Consider the following 25,694-nt stretch of genomic DNA (forward strand, 5'->3'; position numbering starts at 1 on the left):
AAGGTCTTTTACATTGTTTCAGGGAATAGTATAACCCTATAAAAGGTTCAGAGCCATCTTGAGTGCAACATGTACATGATATTTTTTTAAACCTCATAGGGACACTATTCCTTTCAACTGAGAACTGAATATTCAGAAATAAAGCTCAGAAGAAAAATGTAGTGTACTGAAGTACTGGTGTCAGTTTGCAGCTTTGTTATTGTTCCACTTGAAGGAAAGACACACTGAAAAGAAAATTGGTTGGCCAAGAGATGGCAATATGATGTTCATGAGTATGAAATCCAACTCTTTTGTTTTTTTTTTAAAAAATGAACTTTGTTGACATTTGCCTTCCCTGCAAACGATACATGTTGGGTTCAAAATAAGCAAATAAAGACCAAATTCCCATAGAGATGGGACTCGGTGCTGATCTGAAACTTGTGAATGCGTTTTAAAGGGTTAGATGAAGAGTGTCTTGCTTTGAATCAGTTTGTAGAGGTCAATGAATTGTAATTTGTTGCATTGGTCACAGGTAATTTGCCAGAAAACACCCCCCCCCTTCCCTAGTTTCCAATAAACATTATGAAATATACTCAGAGTCGCAAAGTGATTTCATGCTCTTTATTCAGCTCATAGTGGTGAGGAGGAATGAATGTCCCCTCAAAGTATCTGCTTTATATACATTATTTACACAATGGGCTGCACATGATTGGCTAATTCCGGAATTCTACTGTAAGCCAATCAGGTTGTGGATTCACTTCAATCTGGAGCATGATTGGGTGGTTCCTGCCAACCAATCATACTGCTGCATTGTTCTAGGACCAATCAGACTGCTGCATTCTGAATCCTATTGTTCTAGGACCAATCAGACTGCTGCCTTTTGGATCCTATTGTTCTAGGACCAATCAGACTGCTGCAGTTTGGATCCTATTTGACTCAGTACATAACACATTACAAAATGTGGCACTTGCCCATGAAAACTAGCTCTCATTGTAATTTGCTGCAGATGGGTTGTCCAAGTTACAGATAAATGATTCAGATTGCAAATCTAGTAGATTGGCTACATCTTTTAAAACACACTTAAAAGGAAAGCATCTAAATAACCTGTGGCATACATTTTATTGCTCTTTTTTAGGGAAGATCATGCCTATTAAGACACAAATAGTTTGAATACTGGAGTTATAACAGCATTAGCTAAAACAATATATTATGTAAAGAAGCGTAACAACAGTTACATTGGTCACTATGGCATTACTGTACAGCATTTGAAGGTCTCTTCTGATTGTATCTTCTATGCATCCAGATAATTGCAATGACCAGACCCAGGAAGATAAGGGTTTTCAAGGCGAAAAGCCCATAAATCAGGTATCTGTATAAATGAAACAGAATCATAATCATAATACACCACCCATTCGACTGGGTTTCCCCAGCCACTCTCAGCAGATATATAATTGCTAATAGAAGAAAACAGGACTATTTCCCACCATTCTCTAATATAGAAGCTTTGTGGATTAACACACCACAGCCGGTGCTCCCATGAGCCTTTCTGAGGGAATCGACTCTAATGGCACTCAAGGGTGGCATCTGGGTGCTGCACCTGCCTCCTTCCTTGCTTGTAGTGGCAGTGCCTCCTCCCAGGGACACGACTTCAGGAATATAGGAAAACTAGGAGGAATGGCAACTAAAAATGATGGAATGTGCAGAGTTAGAAGGCATAACCAGCAGGGTCAGAGAACAAGATGATCAAGTTTATAAACAGGAATGGAAAGTTTTTGTGGAGTATTTACATATAATTGCAAGAAAGTGAAAACACGAAGCAGGATTAATTCAACAGTCTGATTTTGATTGAGGTAATATGAAAAGGAGGAGAAATTGGTTGGTTGGAATAAAATAGGCAGTAAGAATGGGAAACTTAAAAGTCCCACGGAAGGAGAAGAAGGGAAGTTGATGTATTATTTTGTAGGTGGTTGTTTTATTTGTGGAAACTGTATAATTGAAAACTTTATTTAAAAAATGAATTACAAACAAGGAAAACAGGCCTTGCTAGCCACCAGGAGGTGGCAGCATGAAAACCTTTTAGAGGTTGCTGAGCCAAAATATCAGTGATATCACATGTTTACACAAAGGGAATCTCAATACTTACTCTGTTGGAATAGGGCTGAAGCCTGATTGGTTGGTTGTTTGTTCTTGTTTGGTAGTTATTAGAAAGAGATCAGGTTCTGACTGCCAGCTAATTGCTGTTGTTTCTTCTGAATCCACGGAGGAATCTGGGGTGGATTGTTTGGTTGTTTGTTCTTGTTTGGTAGTTATTAGAAAGAGATCAGGTTCTGACTGCCAGCTAATTGCTGTTGTTTCTTCTGAATCCACGGAGGAATCTGGGGTGGATTGTTTGGTTGTTTGTTCTTGTTTGGTAGTTATTAGAAAGAGATTAGGTTCTGACTGCCAGCTAATTGCTGTTGTTTCTTCTGAATCTGAGGAGGAAGCTGAACAAAGATGAGGAAATGGACAGTTTCAGACACTGAAGAGACCAAGAACTTCAGAAAATGTGAAGAGGGACCGGCAAATAAGGGAGAGTTCCAGTCAAACAAAACAAGTGCCCAATGGTCAGATCAGATCACTTCCTGGTACAACTAGACTTCTCCGCAACCCTTCCCATCTGCAGGGAGGTGAGACCAATTTGAATGGTCTGCCTCTGCCACTTAACGGATCCAAATGGCTTCAAAAAAGTGATAGGGGCACTGCATTTTTCCCCCTTTAAAAATGTTTAGGGGTACTCTCATTTTGACTCAAGAAATCACCATTTTATAGTTCAAATTGGGAGAAATAAATACAGTAGCTAAATGGATAAAAGTACTGTACAAAGATTCACAAAATGTTTATGTGTATGCCTGCGTCCCCCCAGGAAAAAAAACACTGGGTAGGGGATACATTATCCCATGTTGATGGCCTCTCGGCTGATACTCTGGTGGCCCACTGGAATGTCTAGTTAACCAGAGTTATAGACTGTTAATTCTGAAGTGCCCTCTCCGATTGCATGGAGCTGGGATGACCGTGTGGTTTTCCCAAGGGCTGAAGGTGATGAAACGATCTCTGAGAGGACTAGGGTGCTGGTGGGGGAAAACATGTCCTAAATTGGACTGAACATAGGTTAGAGCTCATTGCAGAGCCTACCAAATCGCAATAGCGATGGCAAAGAAGACCCTTTTCACCATCTCTACGGCATCTGCGGAAAGCAGTTCCAGGAGACTCTTAGGTGGTTTGTAGTCTAACAGAACCACCATTGCCATCAGAGTCCAAGAAGGACTCCAAAATCTCCTGCAAAGATTTTGCAAAGCTTTTTGCAGATAAAATCGCCCAGATTCAGAAAGAGGTAGGTGCCACTGTGGTAGCAGGGCTGGCATGGGAGAGTTTCAGCATTCTGTCTAGTCAAGTTGTATAAGATCAATTTCAACCTGATTACCTCTGAGGAGGTAGACAGTGTGCCTGGACAAGTGAAACCTGTCTCCTCGACCCTTGCCTATTCTGGCTCATAAAAGCGAGCCAGGCTGACTGAGACCCTACCTGCCTGCAGACTGTCTTGCCAGAGTCGTGCATTCTTTGGTTATCTCCCGCTTGGACCACTGCAATGCGCTCACGGTGACTCAGAAGCTACAATTAATGCAGAATGTGGCTGCCAGACTGGTGACTGGGAGCGGCTGCTGGGACTATACTGTATAACATCTATCCTGAAAAAACCTGTCATGTGACAAAGGCCTTTGAGAACAGAAGCAGTAAAGTGCTGGAAAATGCTGAAAAGTGAAGATTCATTCTTCTAGCTGACTCGTTCCTTATACAAATATTGTTTCAATTACAGGAAGTAACATGGAGCCAGGAAGGATAAATACATGGGCTCAGTGTGCTCTTTACTACTTTTTACGTTGCTCTCTTCCATTATTGTTGGTACAGTGTTTGTAAAGAAGTCTGTTTGCCTCAGTAAAGGTTTTTTTTACTGTGAATTTTGACCCTGTGTTTTGACTTCACTGCGCTACAAGACCTACATTGGCTCCCAGTGTGTTTCTGAGCACAATTCAAAGTAATGACTTTGGCCCAGTATACCTGAAGGAGTGGTTCTGCCCCCATTGTTCAGCCCAAACACTGAGGTCTAGATCCAAGGGCCTTCTGGGGGGTTTCCTCATTGTGAGATGTTAAATTACAGGGAAGCAGGTAGAGGGCCTTCTCAGTAGTGGCACCCACCCTGTGGAACACCCTCCAGTAAGATGTCAAAGAGATAAATAATTATATGATCTTCCGTAAACATCTGAAGGCAGACCTATATCAGGGTACTTTTAATGTGTGATATTCTATTCTGCTGCTGCTGCTGTGTTTTTGTATACCCTGTTGGAAGCCGCCCATTATTTTATTATGTCCCTTGGGATTTTGAACTTGCTGACAGGGGAATCGGTGACAGGAGACAATTCTGCAAGCATAGTTTTCCCTAATGTGAATTTTACACCAGCATCATGCAGCAACGTAATACAAGCCTTGTTTCATTTTCCATTATTTACCTGCTTAACGGGCAATATAATATCCTTTTGGAAAGAGAAAAATTATCACAATACTGTATTCACTTCCTATATATATATATATATTTAAAGTATAGAAGAAGGAACTCTCCTTATCTTTGCAATTCTGTGCACATTTACCCAGCAGTAAGCACCTTTGGGGTTAATGTGCATAAGATCACATTTATTCCGTCTTTTGAGTTTCCTGTGGTGCTTGGAAATGGGACTCACCTGGGAGAACAGTATTATTTACAGGGAAACCAACACCAGAGTCAGTTCTTTCTATACCACACCACTAAATCCCAGTATCTTGCTGTGTGAAGTTCTCCAGTCTGACTCTGAATTCCAAACGAGAATGATTATCCTTGATAAAAACTCTGCTAGCAGTCCTTTCTTCTTCAGATCCTGTCTGAACAACTATTTCACAATTGCTGTGAACACAATTGATGTACTGGAGATTTTTTTCTTTCCTCATTCCTGCATTTCTATCATTATAAACGAGAGGAGGAGGAGGAGGGGAGGAGGAGGAGGAGCATTTACCTGGAGAAACTGTCACGTTCACCCTGTGTCTGATATTGGACAAGAGACGTTCTATAACACAGTAATAAACACCGGAATCATCCAGATTCAAACTGTCCATGGTCACTTGAAAGTAGTGCTCTTTCTTATTCTCTCTGAGGGAGACTCTGCCCATGTTCACCTTTCCATCTGATGATATTAAACTTTCGCATGAAGACAAAAATATGCCTTCTTTCATTTTGCACCAGCTCTTAGTGTTATCTTCAAAGGTTTGTTGATAACGGCAGCGCAGAGAGAGAAATTTCCCTTCATATCCATGCACTTCAACTGGACCAGTCAGTCGCCATGTCTCTGGGGGAAAGAAAGAGATTCATTGGAGTCAATCAGGTTGACACCATGTTGCTGGTGTTGTCAGGCTACAGGGAACCTCCTTCACTGCTGGCAGCCAGAAATGGGGGGAAACAAGAAGTTCTTACCAAGGTAATTTATTCAATATTCACAGAGAGAGATGCATAATGCCACCTCTTGGATAATGGCGTTGCTCTGAGTAAAGTCCCATCTCCTCCATCTCTCCTATTATGTCATCCCTACGTTGGCTGATCTGTGCTTTCTGCCTCTGAGCTTTCTGTTCTCTTACTCTCAGTGCCTGCCTGGACCTGGGAGGGGGGCAGTTCTGGCATGCTTAGTGGCGTCGGAAGGGGGTGCACAGTGGGGTGGTCTGCCCCGGTGACATCCTGGGGGGGGTGTGACATTATCTTTGCAAGTCTGTGTACACTTACCCAGCAGTAAGCACCTTTGGGGATAATGTGCACAAGGTCACATTTATTCCTTCTTTTGAGTTTCCTGTATAACTTGGAAACAGGACTCACCTGGGAGAACAGTAATATTTACAGGGAATCCAGGATCATAGCCAGCTCTTGATATGCCACACCAGTAAATCCCAGTATCTTCCTGTGTGAGGTTCTCCAGTCTGACTCTGAATTCCAAACGAGAATGATTATCCTTTATAAAAAGTCTGCTAGCCGTCTTTTCTTCTTCGGATCCTGTCGTCTGAACAACTACTATACAATGGCTCCATGAACTTCCTTTGCACCAATATTTTACATGTTTCCTAAACCCAGCATCATATTTGCATCTCACAGAGAGTGACCTGCCCAAAAATCCACTCAGTGCTTCAGGACCAGTCAGATCAGACATGCAGCCTGAAAAGCAGAATAAACCTGGAGTGAGGTATTAGCTCTCCAACTAATATCATGGAAAAATATAAAATTACACACACCTCATGTCGCTTGTTGATTCATAGGTTACTGCATCCATACAGACCACATTCCCAGCACCAAGAGCCGCTTTTTCAGCTTCAAAGACCCTGCCCCTGAATTCTAACTTCCTTTTGAAGCATGGTCAGATCTGGGAGGGATGCGGGGAGGGAGTGACTCTCCAAACGGATAACATGATGGCAAACCACAGCCATATGAAATGGCCACTGACCAACCAAGGACATATACAGCAACAATCTTGGGTTGGGAAACAAAGCACCAATACTGTAGCACACTTTAGGGTCAGGGGCCCATTGTGGAAGTGAGCGCTGTTCACATCTGTGCAAGCATGGGCCCTAATAAAAAGTTAATAAGGTACCAAATCCATCTCTCAACTGAGAGGTTTAAATATTGGAACAAGTCTGCTCTTAAGTCCTCATAGACTGAGCAAATCAGTAAGCAGTGTGGTAGCTCTTCAGCAACATTGAACATTATGTGCACATGGGCAAACTCTCTTCCTAAGGAATATGGCAATAGCATTCTTCAACTATGGCAGCATGCATTGACTGGAACTGCAGAGAAGCCATGCCCTCCCCTGCCTCTGATCCTACCCTCTCTTGCCACACACAGCTCACGTCCCTTTATGAAGTCTTTTTTTGTAATTCAGTACTTGTGTCTTCACTACCATCTTTCTCTTTTCCTTACCTGGAAGCAGCACCCAGGTGAGGAGCATCCAGTTCCTCCAGAGGCTCATGGTGCTGTTGTCTTCCCCGCTCAAGGGACCTGGAGGGAAGCCAAAGTCTCCCAGGAAGCTCACGCGGAAAAGAGGGGCTCCAATTGCCAGAATAAGCTCCGGCTAAATGAAGCAGAGCTTCGGAAAGTGAAAGTAGGAAGGCTTCTATATTGCATGTTTGATGGGCAAGACTGTGGTTAGTGTTGTTCTGCTTTTATGTCCTGCACAAGCAGAACGGAAAGAGAAAGAGCAGCTTCAATGGGTCGCGCCAAGTGTCCATCAAGTCCATTCACCCATCTTGGTGTGGCGTTGTGGCAGGACGGTGGAGGCTCCACTGGGGCCCTGATGGGAGAACTGGAACTGCCGTGCCCTTCCTGATGAACTTATGCCCCCACCACCTATCAGGAACTGGATCCTAGCCTGCAGCCTGCTTTGGTGAATGGGGATGCAGGCTGGTTCTTGGGCTGTGCCAGGGGGCGGAGCAAACAGGGCAGGAAGGCTTCCCTCGGTTCCACCCCTTGCCCACTTAAGCAGCTCGCACCTAGGGCACTACCTGTACGTTCCTTTATTGGGTTTTCCCGCCCTCCTACCCTTGGTTTAAGCTGATGGCCAAGGACTTTGCTGCGACTACGGTGGTTGCCGTCCTTTAAGTGGCCAGATATGAATTTGCCCACCGGGTTAATTGGCTCTGACCCGGTGGTTTTGCCTTCCTCATAGCAATTGTCACAACTGGTTGGACATTGGACCAATCCTTTGTCTTGGGTGGAGGGGAGGTTGTAGTCTCTGCCTGCTCCTCCAAACACTGAGGTATCCCGTTAAAGGGATCTGGGATGAGTGGCCACGTTTGCCTGCCCAGGCAGGGCTAGGGCAAAAGGAACTCCCCCAAACAGCAGTCCCTTGGGGGGGGGTCACCCTATTTGATGTAAGTCTTAGGAACCCCCGCCTGGATTGACCACGCATCACTTCCAGCAGGTGGGCCGGAAGTATTTCAGTTGCCCCATGCCCAAGCCAAACCTCTTTCATCTGTATTCAATAAAGTTGTGGCCTGTTTTGACCCAAAACCAGTCTTATTGGTCTCTTATTTATATGGGTTGGGGTATGGGGAGCACCATGCTTGGACCTGCAAGTTCAGCATTCTGAGGGTGTCCAGTCAGAGAAATGTCTCTGGAAAGTCCACAAATGAGCATTTACATTTCTCTGAATTCTGTGCTGCAGTCCTCCGATCATATAGTGCTTACAAAAATGTATATATTAGAGGGAAATGTGAAAATACGTTAGTGAAAATAACATAGAAGAATGAATTATGTTAGGAGAATTTGCTCGCAAAAAATTGTTCGAATTGCATACAAAAATGTGTTTATTCAGAGAAATTAGCCTCCATGACCAGTCCGATCAAGGGGCATCCCCTCACTGGGAGCAAGCGCAAACATATGTTGAAGGGGTATAATAATCATGACAGTTTATATGTGTCAATAACAGTATTTGATATATGCATGGGGGGTGGGGTGGAATGTGGCCACAGCAATGGAAGACTAGGAGGAGGAGGCGATCATCTAACAGTGGCAGTGAAGAGTAGGGGTCACAGGAGGTGGCACTGGGTTTTTTGCCTCTAGCAGCAGAACATCCCGCACTGGACATGAACTGTACAATTATAAACATCCCATAAGCAAATCACAAGAAGTTGCAGGCTGAATGTTTACGTGTTTATTTTACAAAAAACATGTATTGTTGATTGTAAGAAAATCTAAGTGGTTTTCCAAAATATAAAACAGAACATTTAAGTTATTAATAAAACCTAGTAAAAAATAACTTTCCCAAACTGCCTTCTTACTGTACCCAAACCTTGGTTTAAACTGCCACTTCGCCTCAGTGTTGACCCCTGTTCTCTGCCCAAACTTCTGCCATGGTTTGCAATTCCCACTTTTTAAAAAATAAGCACCCTAGTCACAGGGAATAATGTCCTGAGGGGAACTTTGAGTATCTTGAAAGAAAGTGCAGAAGGAGAAAAAGGTACTATACTGAAGTGTTGGTGTCAGTTGCCAACTTTATTATTTTAAGTTTCAAGGACAGAGAAACTAAAAAGAAAATTGGTTTGCCGAATGATGGCAATATGATGTTCAGCTCTCTCTCTCTCTCTCTCTCTCTCTCTCTCTCTCTTTAAGGAACTTTATTGACATTTGCCATCCCTGCAAATGATGACAAATGTTGGGTTCAAAATAAACATATCAAAGTCAAATTCCCATGGAAATTGCAACTTCCCACAAGGAATTCTCACTTCTTATATTGGTCACAGGTAATTTGCCAGAAAACATTTCCCTCGACAGTTTCCAATAAACATTTCAATAAGTCACACTTGCCTATGAAAAGTAGCTCTCTGAATCTTGCTGCAGATGGACTATCCAAATTACAGATAAATTACTGAGATTGCAAATCCAGTAGATTGGCCACATCTTTTAAAACATTGTTAAAAGGAAAGCTCTAAACAATCTGTGGCATACCTTTTATTGTACTTTTTTGGGGAAGATGAAGCCGGTTGGTACGCAAATAGTTTAATGTCAACTAGAGTTACAAAACAGTGTTAGCTAAAACACAATATATTATGTAAAGAAACTTAACAACAGTTACATTGGTCGCTATGGGATTGCTGTCCAGCATTTTCTTGCCACATGGCAGCTGAAGATCTCTTCTAATTGTCTTCTATGCATCCAGATAATTACAATGCCCAGACCCAGGAGGATAAGGGTTTTCAAGGTGAAAAGCACATAAATCAGGTATCTGCATCAAAGAAACAGAATTAATATTATTATTATTATTTATATTATTCCCTGCCCACCTGATGGGGAAAGTTCTGGTACTCATCACTTGAATGTCCAAGCCATGATGCCTGTGCCAGCCACTGAGATGGGTTGCCAAGTGTTACTGCTGGCAGACACAACATGCCGATAGCAGGCCTTGCTGGCCTTACCTTTGGTAATGGCACCATACAGAGTCTGCCAGCCAATGCACTTAGCACTCCATCTCACAGCTCATTTTTCCATTTGGCAATGAATTTTTAAAGAGATCCTGGATTCAGCTGTGCAGCTGCAAATAAAACGTTTTAATGTGTTGTGATTTGCCATATACAAATGTGACACTAGATGGCGAGAGTAAGCTATGCAAAAGTCATTTTATTTTTCAAAATGTTTTTTTTTTTAAAGCATTTTCACAGCATTTTTTAATATGTATGTAGATTAAACCCTTGTTCCCATTGCATTTGACATCTCAACCATGGGAGGTTAGTTTCAGAGATATTGCCCGGAGGTGGGTTGTACTTGCAGGGCGAAGGGGAGAAAAAGAGACATTAAAAGCTTTTAGAGGTTGCTGAGCCCACATATCAATGATCTCACGTGTTTACACAGAGGGAATCTCAAGACTTACGTGTTGTCAGTAGCGTTTAGGGAGAGATCAAGGTCTGGCTGGATGCTAATTGCTGTTGTTTCTTCTGGATCTGAGGAGGGGACCAGAGAGGGCAAGAAATGGACAGTATCAGCAGCAGTTGTGGAAGAGACACTGAAGAGACCGAGAACTTCAGAAAATGTGAAGAGAGAACTGGCGAATAAGTTCATGCTCCCAAATGCACGAGGGCAGCTTCAGGAAACAAGCTGTGATCTGCTTTTAAGAAATTTGCCACAGAAGTTAATGCAGCCCACGGCAGGGCATTGGCTAGGCCCATCTGGATCCACCCAGACCTGCTGGTTCTGAGCACACTCAGTTCTCCTGCAGCCCTCCAAACAGCCCCACAAACACCTAGGAACATAGGAGAGGTGGTGGAAGCAGTATCTGATGTCTGTCTCTGGAGTCATTCCTGTGACCAGTATCCCTGTGGGCTTGTTCTGTGGTGTTTGGAACGGCATGTTTGTGTTTTTTGGCTGCTCATGGCCTCAGCTCTGCTTCTGGTGATATGTATCTTGTACTGGAAGAAGCAAAGATCACCAGTGTCAAAGCAATGATTCTTCAACATCAGCTTTGTTGGATTGGTCATGTTGTGCAGATGCCTGATGATCGTCTTCCAAAGCAACTTCTCTATTCCAAACTTAAAAAATGGAAAGCTTAATGCTGGTGGTCAACAAAAGAGGTTTAAAGACTCTCTTCAAGGCAAATCTTTAAAAATGTGGTATAAACACTGACAACTGGGAAACACTGGCCTGCGAATGCTCCAGTTGGAGAACAGCCTTTACCAAAGGTGTCATAGGCTTTGAAGATGCTCAAATTCAGGACGAAAGGGAGAAATGTGCTAAGAGGAAACCCTCACCGTGATCAACTGCTGCCCAGAAACCTTTGTCCCCACTGTGGAAGGACATGTGGATCCAGAATTGGCCTCCACAGTCACTTACGGACTCACTGTTAAAACCGTGTTTATGGAAGACAATCTTACTTGGCTACAAGTGATCACCAAAGAAGAAGAATTTGGGGTGCTTGTGGGGTGTGTAATGTGGGTGTGCTGCGAGGCATGGGGTGTTCTGGGTATATTCAACCCACACTTGTTGTAAAGAAAGTACACAGCTGAACCGATGTTGCTGAACAAAAACAAGAAGGTGAGAACATATTTGTGAGAGGCTAGTGATGAAGCACACCTCAGGAGAAACAAAATGTCTGCTGCAGTGCGACAGAGATTTTATGAGGTTTGTTGGGATCACACAGTTTAGTTCGGTTTTGTCTTTTAAATATATTTGGTTTGGACTTTTCAGTTGCCTCAATCCATAGCAAGCAGGGCCAGTCCAGGGTGTCTTGCCACTTGAGGCAAAAGGCCTCATTGCCTCCCCTCCTCCAACCACCACTCTTTCCAGATCCGGGCCCCTGCCGTGATGCCTTAGCTGCACCCCTATCCCGGGTGTGGTGAGGATGCTGTGGCAGCAATGTGAGCATAGCATGGGCAGGGAGGGTGCAATAGTGGAGGAGGCAGTGAGTTCCTCAGGCCTGGATCTGGCACCTGAGGTGATGGCCTCACCTTGCCCACATAGGCAGGCTGGCCCTGTACCCCATAGTTCGGTTCAGAGGCACCCTTAGAACAAGCCGGTGACATGAAACAACTTCTTGGGCAGGTAATTCAAGAGGGAGATCTGTTTCCCTGCCTCCAAGCACAACATTTCCTCCCAAGTTGACACTTTTACTTGGGATTGGAGAAATCCAAAACCTGTCATGGGTTTCCTCATGGGCTAATATGGGGCTACTGCAAAGTCAGCCTGAGGATCTGCTGCATTGCAGGCATGTCCTTTGGGATTTTGAACTCTATTCCAGTCCATTCAGGCAACCGTGCTTGCAGGGGAATCTGTGGCAGGAGACAATTCTGCAAACATAGGTTTCCCTAATGTCAATTTTACATCTGCATCATGAAGCCACAAAAAGCAAGCCTTGTTTCATTTACTATTATTTACCTGCTTAACGGGCAATATAATATCCTTTTGGAAAAAGAAAAATTATCAAATTATTCACTTCCTATCTGTTTTTTAAAGTATAGAAGTAGCACCTCTCCTTATCGTTGCAAGTCTTTGCACACTTACCTGGGAGTAAGCCCCTTTTGGGTTAATGTGCATAAGGAAAAGGTAAAGGGACTCCTGACCATTAGGTCCAGTCATGGCCGACTCTGGGTTGCGGCGCTCATCTCGCTTTATTGGCCAAGGGAGCCAGCGTACAGCTTCCGGGTCATGTGGCCAGCATGACTAAGCTGCTTCTGGCGAACCAGATTAGCACACGGAAACACTGTTTACCTTCCCACCAGAGCGGTACCTATTGATCTACTTGCACTTTGATGTGCTTTCGAACTGCTAGGTTGGCAGGAGCAGGGACTGAGCAACAGGAGCTAACCCCGTCACGGGGATTCGAACCGCCGACCTTCTGATCGGCAAGTCCTAGGCTCTGTGGTTTAACCCACAGCGCCACCCGGTCACGCTTATTCCCTCTCTGATGTTTTCTTCCCCTTTTAGCTGTGTTTGGCTTTTGATTTGCCTGTAGAGCTTGGAAACGGGACTCACCTGGGAGAACAGTAATATGTATCCGGAATCCAGGATCATAGCCTCTTTTCTTTATGCCACACCAGTAAATCCCAGCATCTTGCTGTGTGAGGCTCTCCATTCTGACTGTGAATTCCAAATCAGTATGATTGTCCTTGATAGACATTCTGCCAGCTTTCACTTCTTCCTCAGATCCTGTAGTCTGAACAACTACACTACATTTGTTCCATGAGCTTCCTTTGCACCAATATTTTTTATATGTCTGATACCAATATTCATATCTGCACATCACAGAAAGAGACTTGCCTAGAAATCCACCCAGTGCTTCAGGACCAATCAGAACAGACATGCAACCTGGAAAACAGAATGAACCTGGAATGAGGCACCACCTCTCCAACTAATATCCCTCTCGTATACCAGAAAAATATAAAATTACACATCCCTGTATCTGGATGAGAACTGTGGCCTTGGCACTAAGGATGCATAGGAAGAGATTTCTTAATGGCTGTTTGTGTGACCAGTAACCAGAGAAGAAAAGAGATAATGTTAATAATGTTGTTGCTCAGATGGGACAGGTAGTGTTCAATCAGTTCTGCATGGGGTTGCACACCCTCTGAAGGATAATTTTGGGAGTACTCCCTTGAATCCATTCCTGTCACTGGAAGCCAGGACTCCCATCAGCAGGCACCCAGGACTTTCATTGAAAAAGCTTTTTAATTTTTATTAAAGTACAGGCAACCACCGATTTTTGCGTTCTGGTTCATCATGCACGATGGTAGGGCATTCATCAGCTTGTTCCTTCCCATTATACCCTGTTCCACCAGCCATACCGTCCCATTTCCAGCCACTTCTGTGTAGCTGCGATTTGGGTCCAATTGTTGCGCGTAAATTGGTTGTTGCCTGTATACCAGACAGCCATAAAGAAAATTAGAAAGCATAATGTGGAGGCAACAGCTAAGGCAGAGTAGGCAGATACAGTGGTACCTTGGGTTACAGACGCTTCAGGTTACAGATGCTTCAGGTTACAGACTCCGCTAACCCAGAAATAGTACCTCGAGTTAAGAACTTTGCTTCATGATGGGAACAGAAATCGTGCAACGGCAGCGGGAGGCCCCATTAGCTAAAGTGGTACCTCAGGTTAAGAACAGTTTCAGGCTAAGGAATCTGGCAATAATGGCAGCGTGCATAGACTGGAGCTGCAGGGAAGCCATGCCTTCCCCTGCCTCTGATCCCACCTTTTATTGGCATACACAGCACACGTCCCTTTATGGAGTCTTGCTTCACAACGACCACCTTTCTCTGTCCCTTACCTGGAAGCAGCCCCCAGATCAGGAGCGTCAAAGTCCTCCAGAGCCTCATGGTCCTGCTGTTTTCTCTGTTCAAGCCAGAGGGAGCTGGAGAGTAGCCAAAGTCTCTCAGGAAGCTCACGGTGGAGGAAGAGGGGCACCACAATGTGTTGGAATCCAACTGCTGGAATAATCTCTGGCTAAATGAAGCGGATCATGAGGCAGAGCTTCGAAAAGTGGAAATAGGAAGGCTTCTATGTTGTATGTTTGATGCGCAAGACTGTGGTTAGTGTAGTTCTGCTTTTATGGCATGCACAGGCGGAATGGGAAAAGGAAGAGCAGCTTCGATGGATTGGGCCAAGTGTCCGTCAAGCTCTCTTTCCAAGAGTGGCCAATCAGATGCCTCTGGAAAGTTCAAAAGTTAGCATGTTTCTAATAATACCAGATGCTCCGCCTGGTTAGATGGTACTGGATCAGGAGCAGGCAGCCAGATGCCTCTTCACAAGGAGGAATGGAAGTAATATTCATTGTTCAGCATTAGGTACTCAGGGATATACTGCCACTGTATAGGGAGGTTCCATTTTTACTACAATAGTTAATAGGTATTGAGGAGGCTTATTCTACATTAACATATCTTATCCTTTAAAAAAAACCACACACATTCTAGCCTGATCACCTTGAATTGCCCTTTGAATCATAGGGGGAAGTAGGATCATGACAGTTTCTACAGAATATTACAACATGTCATAAGTCCCAGTGGAGGACTGAAAAGTCCTTGTTTCTAACTACAGAGGTACCTTGGGTTACAGACGCTTCAGGTTACAGACTCCGCTAACCCAGAAATATTATCTTGGGTTAAGAACTTTGCTTCAGAATGAGAACAGAAATCGTGTGGTGGCGGTGCGGTGGCAGTGGGAGGTACCATTAGCTAAAGTGGTACCTCAGGTTAAGAACAGTTTCAGGTTAAGAACAGACCTCCAGAACGAATTAAGTTCTTAACCCAAGGTACCACTGTAAAGGAAAGCTCTGTTAGCTCTTTCCACTGTTATACAGCTCTTACAGTCTGAAAGTTCTTCCTGGTGTTTAGTCAGAATCTCCTTTTCTGTAGGATGAAGCCATTGGTTCGAGTCCTATCTTATGGAGCAGGAGAAAACAAGCTTGCTCCATCTTCCATGTGACAGCCCTTTAGATATTTGAAGATGGCTATCATATCTCCTCTCAGTCTCCTCTTTTCTAGGCTAAACATAACCAGCTCCTTTAAATGCTCGTTGGAAGGCTTGGTTTCCAGACTCTTGATCATTTTGGTTGCCCTCCTCTGCACCCATTCCAGCTTATCAATATCCTTCTTAAATTGTGGCATCCAGAACTGGACACAGTACTCCAGGGGTGGATTAGATGTGCCATTGGTCTGATCCTAGTAGGGTTTTACTTTTGTTCATGTGTCCTCATGACACCCTCACATATTCTTTCCAACTATGAGGGGGTTCTCTGAACTCCCCTCTTGTTTATCTTCTCCAGGGTTGTGATGACAGCTGAGGAAATGTATCTCCTCCTTTTTGCCAACACAGCTCACTGCCCAATCTGATCAAGGCACATCGCCCCACTGGGAATAACTGCAAATGTGCATAGAAGGACTATAATCATCACAACATTTTATATAGAAGAAGAAGAGAAGAGTTTGGATTTGATATCCCGCTTTATCACTACCCGAAGGAGTCTCAAAGCGGCTAACATTCTCCTTTCCCTTCCTCCCCCACAACAAACACTCTGTGAGGTGAGTGGGGCTGAGAGACTTCGAAGAAGTGTGACTAGCCCAAGGTCACCCAGCAGCTGCATGTGGAGGAGCGGAGACGTGAACCCGGTTCACCAGATTACGAGTCTACGGCTCTTAACCACTACACCACACTGGCTCTCGCCAGTATATGTAGCAATAGCAGTTTTTGATATATGCATTGGGGAGATGTGGCCACAGCAGTGGAATACTAGGAGGAGGAGGCATGCATCTGACAGTGGCGAGTGCTAGGTGGTGGGTGCCCAGTGGCAGCGAGAAGTTAGGGGTCACAGGGGATGGCAATTTGGTTTTTGCCTCTAGCAGCAGAACATCACGCTCTGGCCTTGAACTGGATGATTATAAACACCCCATAAGCAAATCACAAGAACTTGCAGGCTGAATGTTTATTTATTTATTTTACACACACACACACACACACACACACACACACATTTGATTGTGAGAAAACCTAAGTGGTTTTTGAAAATATAAAACAAAACATTAAAATTATCAAGAAAACCCAGTTAAAAACAACATTTCTAAACTCCCTTCTCTCTGTACAGTGGTACCTCGGGTTACATATGCTTCAGGTTACAGACTCCGCTAACCCAGAAATAGTACCTCGGGTTAAGAACTTTGCTTCAGGATGAGAACAGAAATCGTGCAGCGGTGGCACAGCAGCAGTGGGAGACCCCATTAGCTAAAGTGGTGCTTCAGGTTAAGAACAGTTTCAGGTTAAAAACGGACCTCTGGAACGAATTAAGTACAAAACTGTACTCAAACCTTGTTTTAAACTGCCACTTCCCCTCAGTGTCTTCCCCTGTTCACCCTACCCAAACCTCTGCCATTGCTTATAATTCCCTCTCTCTCCCTCTCAGTATGCCTCCATCCCTGCTTTGCTCAAACTTCTGCCATTGATTTAAATCATAATTTTTCCTCTCTGTGTCTCTCCCTTCTCATTCCCATTCCATGGCCACTGTTGTTGTGTAACCTGCCTTCATTTTGCTCTCTTCCTCCACCCTGGTTTTGTGAAAAGCCAGGATTGTGATATAGTATTACAAATCCTCCAATGGATTTTTTATTATATAGAGAGACTACTATAATATAAATGCCACCAGCACGCACACTCAAAAAACAAACAAACAAACACATGTAATAAAATTTCCAAGTGAAACTGATAAAATGAAATGATTGTCAGCAAAAGGGGTCCGGGGAATCAAGACACTGACTGATCTCTGTTTCAGAGTAGACAAATGACTTCACAGTGACTTTGAGGCTGGATGGCTTCTTTGGACCCTGGTACTTGCAGATGCAGAAGTTGAGGAAACAGCAGAATGACAACGGAACAAGCTGAGAAAAATGCCTTCTTGCATAGTTTGTTTCCTCTTTTCTTGTTGGGTTGAGTCATTGTCCAGATAGGAAATGGTGATAGTTCTCACAGTGGTCCTTCTGATGTCACCTCCTCAGAGGGCTATGTCTTCTTACTGCGCATCCAGATAATTGCAAGGATCATACCCAGGAAGATGGGGACTTTCAAGGCAATTGAAACCAGGAAGGACATGTAGACCAGGTATCTGCATTGGAGAAACAGAATATTATCCTCACTGGAGTAGATCGCGATGCAATATCCCCCCATTCTCTCACAAGAAGCTTTGTGGCTCTGAATAGCATACACCTAGATGCTTTGTAGCTATGGCTTACTGAGTTGGGGGCTTATTGTACAAACTCTGTCCCTTACTTTATGCCAGGGGTAAGCAACCTAAGGCCCAGGGGCCGGATGTGGCTCAATCGCCTTCTCAATCTGGCCTGCGGACTGTCCGGGAATCAGCGTGTTTTTACATGAGTAGAATGTGTCCTTTTATTTAAAATGCATCTCTGGGTTATTTGTGGGGTCTGCCTGGTGTTTTTACATGAGTAAAATGTCTCCTTTTATTTAAAATGCATCTCTGGGTTATTTTGGTGGCATAGGAATTCGTTCATTTCCCCCCAAAAAATATAGTCCGGCCCACCACATGGTCTGAGGGAAGGTGGACCGGCCCACAGCTGAAAAAGGTTGCTGACCTCTGCTTTATGCCTTCAAGATCCACACAGAGTAAGGATTGATGATCATTAGCAATAAAAAGGTATCTGTGCAGAATGACAATCAGGGGACTGACAGATGACTGGCCGCTGCTAGTCTCCCTTGACCGACAGAACCCAAATAATCTAAAGGAGCCTCCTGGAGGCTAAGAAATTCCTCCTTCCTGTCTCTCATCTCATTTTACAAATTTTATCATGGTTTCCTGAGAAACCCTTTTTAGCTAGTCCAAAATAGAGTGACCCTTCTCTTGGAGAATATGCTCTGAGGCTATTTCAGGGTTCTGACTACTCTGGAAAACAAAAACAAGCATGGCTTGTAGGGAAGGAAATAAGGAGAAGGGGAGGAAGGAAGGACTGTAAATAAAGCCTAAGTGGAGCATCACTGTGGGTAGAGCATCATGAAGTAGAGTGCTATGGAAGTTTTTGTTTTTATTGAGAGTTTTCAACATAAAAGACGACAAAAAACAAACTAATCTAAAGAAGATAAATAGGAAAGAAGCAAGAATATGCCAAAGGAATTAAAACATTAGCCGGATGATATAAACCTGCGCAGTAAGAAATAATCAAATAGGAAGATAAGAGAAAATTAATAAACAGATTCAAATTGGATATGCAGTAACAAAAAGATACAAATTAAGTAACCTCAGAAAGGAGGGGAGGCAAGGCGAGGGAAATGTAAATTGAATTTGTAAGAATTTTGTTTAGCATCCTAAAATGTTGGTAAACTGTGAAAATGAAATTTTTTTAAAAAAAAAAAAGCAAAGGAAGAAAAAAAGGTTAAGGTTAGAATGTGTTAAGATGAATATAGGATAGAAAACAGAGGAAGATGGAAAGGAATTGCTGAAACAATTAATAGAAGTGGAATACAAAAAGGGAGGTGAGAGGAGGTCGCGGAAATAAGTGCATGAAAGATAAGATATTGAAATTATTTGATGTGTTTTAAATTGTTTTTGTTTTGTTTTGTTAGTTTAATGTGTTAGGGTCTCCCATTTACCTGAAGCGGGATTTGGGTGGCGCTGTGGGTTAAACCACAGAGCCTAGGACTTGCCAATCAAAAGGTTGGCGGTTTGAATCCCCACAACAGGGTGAGCTCCCGTTGCTCGGTCCCTGCTCCTGCCTACCTAGCAGTTCAAAAGCACGTCAAAGTGCAAGCAAATAAATAGGTACCGCTCCGGCAGGAAGGTAAATGGCGTTTCCATGCGCTGCTCTGGTTCGCCAGAAGCGGCTTAGTCATGCTGGCCACATGACCCAGAAGCTGTACGCCGGCACCCTCGGCGAATAAAGCGAGATGAGTGCCGCAACCCCAAAGTCGGTTATGACTGGACCTAATGGTCAGGGGTCCCTTTATCTTTAAGTTGTTCAGTGCACAAGAACAGTTCGCCGTAATCTTAGGTTTCTCTTAGGTGTCTCCAATTTACCTGAAGAGACTCAGTAAAAACTGCATGAAGGTGGGAAAGATTTCAGATAGGAAAATGTTTTGTTTTTCTTTGGATATGTCAGCTTATTGTGTGTGTGTTACACTAAATTAACTATTTTAAGATTTACCACCTTGTACCAATTTGTTAGCAGGGGCTCCACAACCTGCATGTGTAAGCACAAAGGTGTGTGTGTATACTATACTATATATATATATATATATATATATATATATATATATATATATAGTAGCAGGAGATTGCAGACATTCAATTGCAGTCTTTAAACTGGAGATCTTTATTCCTGTCCGCATCTGTATTGGGTTTGCTTTTTACATATAGAATTGTTCTTTATTGTTTTTATTGCTGATATTTTTGCTGTGAAATTGCGTTCAGATATTTTTGGGGAAGAGGTTCATAATTGGAATCTCATTCACGAATAAATAAATGATTCTGTTCCTCTGGGAAGCAGAACACATAGACAAGTCAGAAGGGAGAGAGTGGCTCAAACCAGGACATGCTGTGAAGGAAGTTCACGCACCTGATAGAACTGATATCCTTGTGAAAGGTGTCTTCTGGTCCTCTGGTAGTTTCTAATATAGAAAGAAGAAGAATGGAAGACAAAGGTGTGAAATTGGGCTGCTCCACAGTAAGTCTGTGAGTGATATAAACCTGATCTCAGCCTGAATAGATGAATCTTGCTGTCACTCAAATCAATGGATTAAGTTTCCCTCTACATTCAGTCTTTCCAGAACAATCCATTCTCCAATCTCTATCTTGCATGGCCTACAGCAGGGGTCGGCAAGGTTTACCTCACCTGAGCCAGTTCACTCCAGTGGAGATCCCTCTGTGGGCTGGATCGTGCATGGGCCTGTGATTTCTGGCATCTGTGTCTGCACACACACAATTTCCGACGCCGTGGAAGTGAGTCCCTGAGCTGCACTGTGATGGTTTAGCGCAGCGCACAGGGACTTGCTGAGGGGGCGGCTCAGTTTGGGGGCGGCTCATGGGCTGGTTAAACGACCCCATGGGCTGCTTGTGACCCATGGATCTTAGGTTGCTGACCCCTGGGCTATAGTTTATACAGGAGTGGCCAACGCATATAGGATTTGTCTGAAGCCAACATGACTCCTACTTAAGGAAGCTGTAGACAATTAACATGTGTTTGATCAGGTGAAAAACAATATAAGGAAGGTATTAACTGGAAAAAAAAGAGAGCTTTAATGGGATGAAGATACGATACTGCCTGGGTCACTCATATTCATAGTTGTCAACTTACAGATTTGAAAATAAGGGACCAGCAGCCTCGAAAATAAGCAGCCAAAATAAGGGATTTTCCAAGCACAGGTATGTTCAGCTTCTGAGCCCCTCCGAGCCAAAGGCAGAAAGCCCAGCCAGAAGCCAAACGAAGTGTCAAGTGGTGGTTCCCACAGCGCAGCAACCCGGCAAAGGGGATGTAGCAAGGAAAACCACCGTCACCTCTCCGCTGGGAAGTGCTGAGCAAAGGCAAGTTCCCAGGCAATGCGGCCGATTTTATCAGCACAAGGCATGCAAGCTCCACCCCCCAGTTGTTCTTAGACTCCTTATTGGATGAGCAACGCAGCCAAGCAACACAGTTGGAGCCTCCCTGGCTGGCTGGCAGGGAGGGAGGGAGGGAGAGGAGCTGCTTCCTTTGAAACCCGGGAAATTTAAGGGACACCATCAATAAGGGACAGCAGCGGGACACAGCGCTGAGATAAGGGACTTTCCTGCCAAATAAGGGACGGTTGACAGCTATGCTCATATTCTTCAGAAATTTTGAGCATGAAGGCAAACATAAAAAAGCAGAAGCTACAAAGGAAATTGGATGGAGGTATGGGAAGAGACTCTTAGTAACACTTTCATTTCCAACTTAGAAACAATCCTTTAGACTTTCAGTTTTTAAAAAAGAATGAGGAAAGGAAAAACACAGAATCTTGTGACCTGTTTCGATGGTGACATTTGGCTTAATACAACTTTAGGCAAAGCATAATATTTCCATATGTTCTGAAGTTGCATTAAACGGTTGGGTCCCTTGGACAGCCCTAATGCTCCCATCATGCATGGGTCCCCTGATGTTGTTGGACAATGACCCTCATCATCTCCAGCCAGGTCAAGGATTGGAGCACTGTAGTCCATCCATCTCTGGGGACTGAGAACCAAGGAAGGCTGCTGGAGAACAATCAAACCAATTGAATGAAACCAATTGAATGTTAGGGCTGGAGAAGGCTGTCCTACAACAATTATTGATTATTAACAACAACAACAACAACAACAACAACAACAACAACAACAACAACAATTTATTATTTATACCCAACCCATCTGGCTGCGTTTCCCCAGCCACTCTGGGCGGCTTCCAACAAAATATTAAAATACAATAGTCCGTCAAACATTAAAAGCTTCCCTAAACAGGGCTGCCTTCAGATGTCTTCTAAAAGTCTGGTAGTTGTTTATCTCTTTGACATCTAGTGGGAGGGTGTTTCACAAGGCAGGTGCCACTACCGAGAAGGCCCTCTGCCTGGTTTCCCTGTAACTTGGCTTCTTGCAGCGGGGGAACTGCCAGAAGGCCCTCGGCACTGGACCTCAGGGTCTGGGCAGAATGATGGGGTTGGAGACGCTCCTTCAGTCCAATGGGGAAAAGCAGTCCTCTCCTTCTCTCTATTCTCACCATCACTTCAGCTGTGATTCAGCTTCCTGGGCTAAAATCAGAGCAGGGGGACTCATTAACCTACCTGTCACATTGACTGGAACCATCAGATCCGAACCTCCCTGCACAATCATGCCACATTTGTACATGCCGGTATCACTGTTGGTCAGCTCATCAATTGTCACTGTGAATTGGTTTAATGAATGGTTGTCTCTGATGGAGACTCTGCCTTTCCTCACTGGCTCTTCTGAACCTGAAGTCTCGACAATTTTGTCACAGGATGTTTTGCTCATTTCTTTGCACCAGTATTTTGGGTTTCCCTTATACCGTTCATCATATCTGCATTCCACAGACGCCAATCCTCCCAGGATTGCGTGCATCTTGAGGATGGTCAAGTCAGAGAAACATCCTGAAGAACAAAAAGAAGCAGGCTAGGTTACAATCTTTCTTCTCCCCAGCAACTCTGGGTGTGTGTGTCTAAATTCCAAAGCTGGTCAGGGTGGGGAGGCCCGGTGCAGAGGCTTTATCATCACCCCCTCCTTTTTCCTAAATTCCATTGTTATCTTCTCATACATCTCTAATTTTGACATAGTCACATTTATTTGGCTGAATGATAGCCTCCCGCCAAAGGTCTGTGCATAGGGCCCCACAAACCATAAAGCTGCCTCTATTCATTAAGATTAGTTAAAGGTAAAGGGACCCCTCACCATTAGGTCCAGTCGTGGCCGACTCTGGGGTTGCGGCGCTCATCTCACTTTATTGGCCGAGGGAGCCGGTGTACAGCTTCTGGGTCATGTGACCAGCATGACTAAGCCGCTTCTGGCGAACCAGAGCAGCGCATGGAAACGCTGTTTACCTTCCCGCCGGAGCGGTACCTATTTATCTACTTGCACTTTGACGTGCTTTCGAACTTCTAGGTTGGCAGGAGTTGGGACCGAGCAATGGGAACTCACCCCGTCGCGGGGATTCGAACCACTGACCTTCTGATCAGCAAGTCCTAGGCTCTGTCGTTTAACCCACAGCGCCACCCGCGTCCCAGTAAGATTAGTTAGGTATGGCTTAATTGTGACTGTTCAAGCTTCTCCCATCCTTTCTGCATCCACCCCATTCCCACTTCTAATATGAAAGCCTATCAGTTGGCACCAGAGTCTACAGCAGGGGCAAGCAAAATTTTTCAGCAGGGGTCCAGTCCACTGTCCCTCAAACCTTGTGGGGGGCCGGACTAATTTTTTTTGGGGGGAAATGAATGAATGGACAAGCCCTGGTGGCTACTTACCTATGTCTTGCGAGCGGCAGGGGCTGGCGGAAGCGGAATGATGAGCTGCGCACGAAAGGGCTCCGGAGAGGGGCTGGCAGCAACCACTGGCGGAGGAAGAGTAGTGCAGGGGAAGCGCTTCGCACCCGGCAGTGCAATCCCAGTGTGGTGCTATCGCGGGAGCATGAAGCTCCGCCACTGGCAGCAACAAACCCCGAATTCAGCCAGCTTACAATGGTGGCTGCTCAAGCGCTCACTTATGCTGCTGCTGCTGGCACCAACAAAGCCCCGCCCCCTTTCTCTCTGCTCTAGGCAGGGCGGGGATAAGCCAGGAGGAGGGAGGGAGGAGGCGCCACCGCGGTGTGAGGGAGAGGAGGGGGAAATGGTGCAGCCCAACGATCAGATCCACGCTGAACCACACGGCAATTCCCAGACCATCTGCGGGCCAGGTCCAGAAAGCAACTGGGCCGGATCTGGCCCAGGGCCTTAGTTTGCTGACCCATGGTCTACAGTGTTGACCTGCAATAACAGACAGCGTTCATTATGAAAGCTGTACAGTGGTACCTCGGGTTAAGAACTTAATTCGTTCTAGAGGTTCGTTCTTAACCTGAAACTGTTCTTAACCTGAAGCATCACTTTAGCTAATGGGGCCTCCCACTGCCGCTGCATGATTTCTGTTCTCATCCTGAAGCAAAGTTCTTAACCCAAGGTACTATGTCTGGGTTAGCGGAGTCTGTAACCTGAAGCATCTGTAACCTGAAGCGTTTGTCACCCGAGGTACCACTGTAATTAGTTGTAGCTAGCAACTCTCACTCACAGGCAAGCTAACCTTTGATTAAATTTGGAAGTGGTAAAATAAAAACAACCATCTTACCTGGCAGGAGGAATACCAGGCCGAGCAAGGACAGTGGCTGCATCGTCTGGTCTAGACAGCTGCTCGCTTCCCACATCTCACTTCTCTTTGGGACACTTAAAAAAAATTATCTGCAAATATTGCCTGTCATGGAGGCAAACAATTCTTGCTTCTTCTTTCTTCACATTGCTTCATCATTTCCTTTGGCTTCCTCCCATGTCTTTTCCCACACTGTTGTTTTGTACAACCAGCCTATTGTAATGACAACCAGCCGGGCGGAGATAGTTCTGTGTCTCAAAACAATTTACGATAGAACATCCTAGCAATGAGAGTGAGGGGGAAGAAAAAAAGCATTGCCTCTGCCTAACTGCAATTGCCTTTTCTAGGGCTAGACTCAGCAATTTCCTTAGCCTTTCTTCTAGAAACAGCCCCCAATATAACTAAACCCTTTACTGTATTCTTTGAATATGCTCCACTTCAGCACAATATTGTTCTCCTTTGTCATCTTTCTCTCTTTGACATGCACATTTTCTTTCTGTCTTTTTTTTAATCTGTTTAACTTCCTGTGAGTGCCATTTTAAGAATTATGACAACGCTCTTGCATCATCTGCATTTATATTTATTTCTCTTCTGCTGTCAGTATAAATACCTTTCTGGGTGCTTCCAGGTATCTGTTCAATGTGGGATCTGTGCTCCTCATGCAGGCATAAAACATCCACACAACATTGTTGGTATATAAATGTCAACCATATTAATTCCCTGGCTTTTTACATTCTTGGGGAAATCTGATAATTTTCTTTTTGTTTTAAGCTCTGGCTTGGAAGCATCATTGCTAACATTTAGAACTTGACATCCTCTTCTGTCTTTCCCCAGTGGGGTAGCCATTTTAGTTATTTGCAGCAAAACCAATGAAGTTGTCTTGTGACAACTTCAAAAGACTAAGGGTTGTATTCAAAGTAGTGCTAGGGAGACCATTCAATTAGTGCAATTTTTTCTGCTTGCCTGATGAAACCACCTCCCCTCTCCTCCCACTTTATGCTGTTCTGGGGGGTTCTCCCGACCCTCTGGAGCAGTTTGGGGGGGCTGTGAGGGAGGAGAGTGGGGGGGAAGCCCTGTTGCGCTAAAGGGCAGTGGCATAGCATGCTATACCAGCGCCCGGGCTCTCGTGGTGGGATGGGAAGGAGGGAAACGGAGTACGCATGTGCATTCAACGGCCTAAAGGCGTCCACGTCACCCAGAGATAAGAAAAGAAGAGTTACATAGTTCACACGAAGAAGTAGTTTTCAATGGAGCCCAGCGATGGAAGCACACAGCTGTATTGAGGCAGCACCAGGCGTTGAAAGTTTGCA

At 44.5% G+C, this 25,694-nt stretch overlaps 2 protein-coding genes and 1 long non-coding RNA gene across 3 annotated transcripts in view; 1 reads left to right on the plus strand and 2 right to left on the minus strand.

Annotated features, from left to right (window-relative positions):
• The window catches only part of LOC307211175, a 205,471-nt gene that overhangs the window by 65,310 nt on the left and 114,467 nt on the right, over positions 1-25,694 (plus strand). The gene's annotated exons all lie outside the window — the stretch shown is intronic.
• On the minus strand, positions 1,077-7,121 carry LOC307211143 (uncharacterized protein). The gene is made up of 5 exons (XM_079967472.1): positions 7,001-7,121; positions 5,909-6,241; positions 5,061-5,390; positions 2,123-2,462; positions 1,077-1,348 (listed from the first exon to the last, which is right to left on the minus strand). Exons 1-5 carry the CDS (start codon positions 7,047-7,049, stop codon positions 1,231-1,233), a joined length of 1,170 nt encoding a protein of 389 aa, XP_079823598.1. The 5' UTR covers positions 7,050-7,121; the 3' UTR covers positions 1,077-1,230.
• Positions 16,465-24,598, minus strand: LOC307211157 (CMRF35-like molecule 5). Its single transcript, XM_079967498.1, has 4 exons — positions 24,367-24,598; positions 22,323-22,646; positions 20,111-20,162; positions 16,465-17,649 (listed from the first exon to the last, which is right to left on the minus strand). The coding sequence occupies exons 1-4, from the start codon at positions 24,440-24,442 to the stop codon at positions 17,547-17,549; spliced, it is 555 nt and encodes a 184-aa protein (XP_079823624.1). The 5' UTR covers positions 24,443-24,598; the 3' UTR covers positions 16,465-17,546.

This window comes from Podarcis cretensis (genome assembly GCF_951804945.1).
Source record: "Podarcis cretensis genome assembly, chromosome: 2".
Classification (NCBI taxonomy): domain Eukaryota; kingdom Metazoa; phylum Chordata; class Lepidosauria; order Squamata; family Lacertidae; genus Podarcis; species Podarcis cretensis.

Excerpts from the sequence above, each read along its gene's own strand:
- LOC307211157 (XM_079967498.1), bottom strand. The coding sequence starts at position 24,442 with ATGTGGGAAGCGAGCAGCTGTCTAGACCAGACGATGCAGCCACTGTCC. Across the intron at positions 22,647-24,366 it reads CCTGGTATTCCTCCTGCCAG|GATGTTTCTCTGACTTGACC; the intron begins GTAAGATGGTTG and ends TTTGTTCTTCAG. Across the intron at positions 20,163-22,322 it reads GGTTCCAGTCAATGTGACAG|AAACTACCAGAGGACCAGAA; the intron begins GTAGGTTAATGA and ends TTTCTATATTAG.
- LOC307211143 (XM_079967472.1), bottom strand. The coding sequence starts at position 7,049 with ATGAGCCTCTGGAGGAACTGGATGCTCCTCACCTGGGTGCTGCTTCCA. Across the intron at positions 5,391-5,908 it reads AAATATTACTGTTCTCCCAG|AGACATGGCGACTGACTGGT; the intron begins GTGAGTCCTGTT and ends TCTTTCCCCCAG. Across the intron at positions 2,463-5,060 it reads GAACGTGACAGTTTCTCCAG|CTTCCTCCTCAGATTCAGAA; the intron begins GTAAATGCTCCT and ends ATCTTTGTTCAG.